The 5,612-nt window shown below is 36.5% G+C and overlaps 1 protein-coding gene across 1 annotated transcript in view; it reads right to left on the bottom strand.

Moving 5' to 3' along the window:
• The window catches only part of LOC118747223, a gene marked incomplete in the record, with an annotated part of 110,204 nt that extends 106,967 nt beyond the window's left edge, over positions 1 to 3,237 (bottom strand). The window contains 1 exon segment of the mRNA XM_036481211.1: positions 3,201 to 3,237. Coding sequence (XP_036337104.1) covers positions 3,201 to 3,237 — 37 coding nt within the window.
• Positions 3,238 to 5,612: the final 2,375 nt, after the last annotated feature.

The raw sequence follows: 5,612 nt of genomic DNA, 5'->3' as shown, positions 1-5,612 counted from the left end.
AAAGTAGGGCTGTGCGATTAATTGATTATTCAAAATTTTAATTAATCATAAAGTAAATAACTCAATTATTCGATTAATTGGAAATTATGATTACTCAAAAGTTCAGTTACTCGAGTAATCAAGATTTTGATTAACCAAAAACAAAAATATTTGAGTAATTTGCTTTATGATTAATCAACATTATGAATAAAATGAGTAATCAACATTTCAAAGTACTCTTTACATACATACATATAAAGCAGTTGAAATTCCTTGATACTTTGAAAAAAAACGTTTCTGTTTTCAAAAATTAAAATGAAATACATACATACATACATATTTTTTTCATATACAGAATATAAAAAAGAAAATAAGCATTTTCCAAAGCAAACTCTTTTAACGAGCAAAATTAATGTTTTAGAGTAATCATATTTCAAGTAATTCAATTAATCATCTTCATTTAGAAAAATTTGTTTATCTTGAGAAGACTTTAGTATTAGAAAATGGTAAAAGAAGCAATTGTGTATTATTACTTGAAGTGTCCTGAAGAGAAACAGGGGTTTTCGATAGAAAAATATTGATTTTCAAGAATTCCATACCATTTCAACGAAAAACAAGGGTACATTTTTCCGAATAAAGGCCTGTATGCAGTTCTCAAGAAAAGCTAAAATTCCATACAAAATGAAGTACAAGAAATGGCTAGAAATTTTCTTGAGTCAAATTTCCTTCAGACAGTACGAATTACTGTTCAATTTCTGTATGTCGAAGCTTCTTTAGCCACCAAACTCATCGATCGATCAATCTAATACAACTGACGACTGATCGATATTGGCGTCCGGCAATGGTTTTGATAGCCAGCGTTGACAAAGAAATGGCTATCTCTCTGCTCTTTCTCGCTTCTTTATTACGCGGTGCTTTTCCATCTCGCCTCCAAAATCAACCGCGATCCTTTTCACTACCTGGACGGATACGGTCAAGCTGCAATTGACGAAGCTACAAACCTGTTAAAAAACCGGATGCCTAAACTTTTATCAACGCGAATATAACTTATCGACGGCAAAAAAAATTAACAATGTACTCTTATCTTTTGAGTTTGAAATCTTTTGCAAATTTAAATCACTTATCAAGATAAATAGCACCTTAATACTTATTAATATCCTTACATTCATATCACATTTGTTACCATCTAAATAAATACTGATTCCCTTTGCCTGAAGATGACTGCGCGCTGACAAGCGCTCGGCCACTTTCCACACACGCTACACTATGAGGACCACAGCATTAGAATTTACATTTTAAATTGCTTACCAAACTCAATTTGTACGCGCGTATACATACTGCGTACAACGACAGCACTAACAATATCTAACAAAACCAAAAACAACAACAAAGATAAGATGAAAACAAAGCACAGCCATAAAACATTGCAACTAAAACAAAGTCGGGCGTATAGAATAGGGAATGTTTTTAGACATACATACATAACTATGAATGGAGAGTATGTATGAAGGACATAAAAATGTATATATGTATGTGTGTAGGTATATGTCAGCACTTCACTGCAAGTACAGCATCCATGGTAAATGAATGGCAAGGTTAACCAAATAACCGCAACATTAGCGAGCTGAAAGCATGTGTAAGGGGGGGGTATACTGCAGTAAGCTTATATGTGTATGTATATAATATGTATGCATGTACATTAAAGTGGTCCAAAAATGTATGTAAAAAAATAAGGTCGCATTTATAATGCCGCCACCCCCTAAGATTGTTCTATACCGATAAAAAATATATCCCTATATTTATACCCGAGCGCACTTGCGCACAAGGGTATTATAACTTTGTTCACATAACGGTTGTTTGTAACAGGCAAAACGAATCGAGATAGATATAGACAAATGTATACATAAATGATCAGAATGAAAAGAGAAATCGATTAAGTGGTGACTGTCTGTCCGTCCGTCCGTCCGTCCGTCCGTCTGTGCACACTATAACTCGAGTAAAAATTGAGATATCTTAACGAAACTTGGTACGTGCACTTCTTTTGGGCGTAGGACGGATGGTATTGAAGATGGGCGAAATCGGACAATAACCACGCCTACCTCCCATATAACGGTAATTTTAAGAAAAACGAAAACTGCGATATTTTAGTAACTACTGAAGATAATTCACTCAAAATTGATATTTGCAAAAGAGTTTTAGACGAAAAATAAGAATATTACAAAACCGCTTATGGTAACCGCTACACCAATTTCTTCCAAACTTGGCACAGTTGTTGGTCCTGGTACAACATACCAAATGGCCGAAAATTTCTAAAATCGGACAATAACCACCCACATCCCATATAACGGTAATTTCTAGAAATACAAAATCTTCGATAAATCAGTAAATATAGAAGCTAATTTATTCAAAATTGATGGTTGCAACAATTCTTTACCAAGAAATACGTTTATGACAAAATTTTGGAAAATGGGCGTAGCACCGCAAACTTGTGATATGTATCTCGCTAACCGTTCTAGCAATTTGTACCAAGCTCGGTATGGTTATTGTGCTTGCCACATAAAAGCAAACCGTTGAAAATTGTTGAAATCGGACTAAAATTGAGGCCGCTTTTCATATAACGGTAAATTTAAGAAATGCTTGAAATTTCAATATTTCGAAATTTAAGGACGCTAATTTACTTAAAATGTATACACCCCGGCTTATCATGTAGCGGTAGCTTTCGGAAAGGAGGAAACATATATTTAATAATTGCGCCGGGTATTTAATGTTCGGCTCCGCCCGAACTTAAACTTTCTTACTTGTTTTAATTGGATACTTAATACGATAGTAGGCAGTAAAAACAGTGTTAAAATTTTTTCCCGCGACATCCTTGGTTAATATTTAATCAGTTTTATTAATTAAAATTCTTAAACATTTTCCGTACCATTTAAAGGAAGCTTTTAAGTTTGGCTGTTGCTGCATTTATTCGCTTGTATTGATGTTTGCTTTTGGTTTTCCCACAACGTGCCACGTGCGCTATTGTTGCCAAGAGGCTTTTGTCTTACGTTGGCATTGCGGTTTTTCCGGTATTCGCAGCTTACATTTCCGGCTTTGTACACGCAGCTTGGTAATGAAGTGCATTCGGATTTCTACGGACATACATACATATCCATATATGTACATAGAAGCATGCTGAAGCATTAACGTTTGTGTAGAATCTGCATACGTACATACATACTTACATGCAACTTGCAACTTCCTTTGTGGCCCACTTGACATTCGATTATTGTTTTTGTTACAGGCAAAACTGGTTTCGACACTTCACAACTTCTAACGTCCATTTTGATTTTCCTCTATTTATAACTGGCTTCAAAAAAAGGAGGAGGTTATCAATTCGTCGGAATTTATTTTTTTTCATTTTCATTTATTTTTTATTTCTTTTTATGTGTGTTACTTTGGACCACGTCAACCGATTTCGAAAATTCTTTTTGCATCAGAAAGGTAGTGTCTCAGCGGTGGCCCCTACTAATCTGTTTCGGTTTTGTTTTTTGCTTAAAAATTACTTGTAGTTTGGAAGATCCACAGCTTTCTACACGTGGTGTTTTTAGTTCGAGAGTATTTTCATGGTTGCTTCTATTGTGTTGATGGTGAAATCGTTATCTGAGTTTAGCTAAGAGTGGGAAATGGCGGTGACTGTGCTCGACGTTTTTGTGGTTCTTGCGGTTGCCGTAATACTAGTTTGCTGGAAGTTCAATTTTGCTGGCATGCTTTCACATTAAGCAGTGACCTGCGATCACCCCACGAACAGCCTAAATCGGATACGTTCCGTGAGATGAAGGGCCTGTGACCTCTCATTTTCAAAGCTCGGCTAGCTGCTCTACAAGTTTGACCTTCCGCCCATAGTTTATTTGCCACCAGTATAGTTTGCACTAATCCACACAATTTATATGCTAGAGGTACTCTCGCATCGTAGGCGATGTTTACAGACTTGCCAATCCGTCTGACTCGCAGTTAGATGAGACGTATCTACATATGGCCCGGTGGCTGCCAGATTTTTAAGAATATTGGGGTTTTATATGAGGTTGCGCAATACTGCAAAGCTTTTATAGTGGCTTAATTATACGAGAAAAAAGTAACCGCCTGCAGATGAAGATTTGCATCTACTTGAAACGGCTTCCTCGCATAACTTGGACGATCTTTCGTTGACACAACTTTCACTGCAGGGGCGGGACTAGGATGCCTGTTAAGAATACCTTTGTATACTTTGCAGAGGCCTACATGTACGGATCTCCGGTGGTCTGCAGTAAGATGGCCTCGGGATATCCTCGGTCGAGGACTGCCAGTCCTAGGTGCTCTTTGGCAACTTCGTTAAAGAACTCCGAGTACCCAAAGAGTTTGAAGGGGCAGAATTTATTGAATGCCTAGACCCCTTAGGTTGGTACGTGGCATTGTCTGATTATCGCTGCCTTTTTGTGGACAAGTTCTGATTGGTTATATTGCCGTTTTCCCTTGTGCCTATTTCGACTGACGACAGTTCCTTCTAGTCCTTGCGAACGAGGTTCTTCCGCAAATTTTTCAAGATACTTGAACTACTCTTCGGCTTCTTTGTGCTAAAAACTTAATCTGCGGTGATTTGCTGGGGTATTTTTCGAAGTTAATGGGGATAAGCTTTACTTGATGAAAAAAACCCCTTCAAAAACCGACCAGTCAATTGCCAGTGTTGAGTCCGTGAAATGAAGATTGGAAAAATTTGCATTCGAGTAAATGATATTGGGGTGAGGCAAGGTTAATCTAGCTGATCGTATACCCCGATTGAACCTCAAATAAATTTAATGTAGAAATAATATGGGATGCTAACGCTTTTTGCCAATCTATGGATCATTTGAGGTTCCACTTCAGCGGTATTCTCCTGTTTTCTGTGCAGAGTGCGGCAAAGCTATTCCAGTACATTTCTTGACATCATCTGCCATAAAATAAGGAAGCCCCTCTGATTTTATATAGATTTGGAAGTTTTTTCAGATGTGTTCAATTAATCTTTTTTTTTTCTCTAGTGTTCTTTATGTGTCAGCTACACATGCACACATATGCTATTTTTCCAAGTAAGCAGCGCTTCTGGCAATCTCACCTACTACTTGGGTTCCTTTGATGGTTTTACTATTTTCTGCCAACTTCTTTACTGATTCTCTGCTTCTAAGAAATTTTTTTGACGAAATGTTATATGCGTTGATTCCCTTTATTCCTGACTGACTATGGAATATAATGCAATAGTTAGGCAATTTAGGTTCTCATCAAATACCCAACTCTTTGCAATAGACTTCAGCTTCTAATTGGGCCGCCCCTACTTTCCTTTACGTGTATGCGCCTGAATGGTTTGCAACGTTCCCTGTCAATCAAGACTTGGATCCTTGTGGACTGTATTACATACGGTGGCGAGAATTTATATAGTTACATAGGGCAAAGACATTTTGGCAAGTTTTTGTTACTATTCTTTGCTTAAGAAGTATTTATTCTTTTTTAATACAGCTTACTATCTAAAAAAAAAAAATATGGAAAATTTAAATTAAAAATATTTACTATTTTTTTTTATGAAAATACAGCTTACAATCTAAAAAAACCATGTAAATCAAAATTTCAAACTTTGTAGAACATTTATA

Source organism: Rhagoletis pomonella, unplaced genomic scaffold, assembly GCF_013731165.1.
Source record: "Rhagoletis pomonella isolate Grant_MI unplaced genomic scaffold, Rhpom_1.0 Rhpom_scaffold_00011, whole genome shotgun sequence".
Taxonomy (NCBI): Eukaryota; Metazoa; Arthropoda; class Insecta; order Diptera; family Tephritidae; genus Rhagoletis; species Rhagoletis pomonella.
Note: the sequence above shows the minus strand (reverse complement) of the source record. Positions and strands in the feature narration are given on the sequence as shown.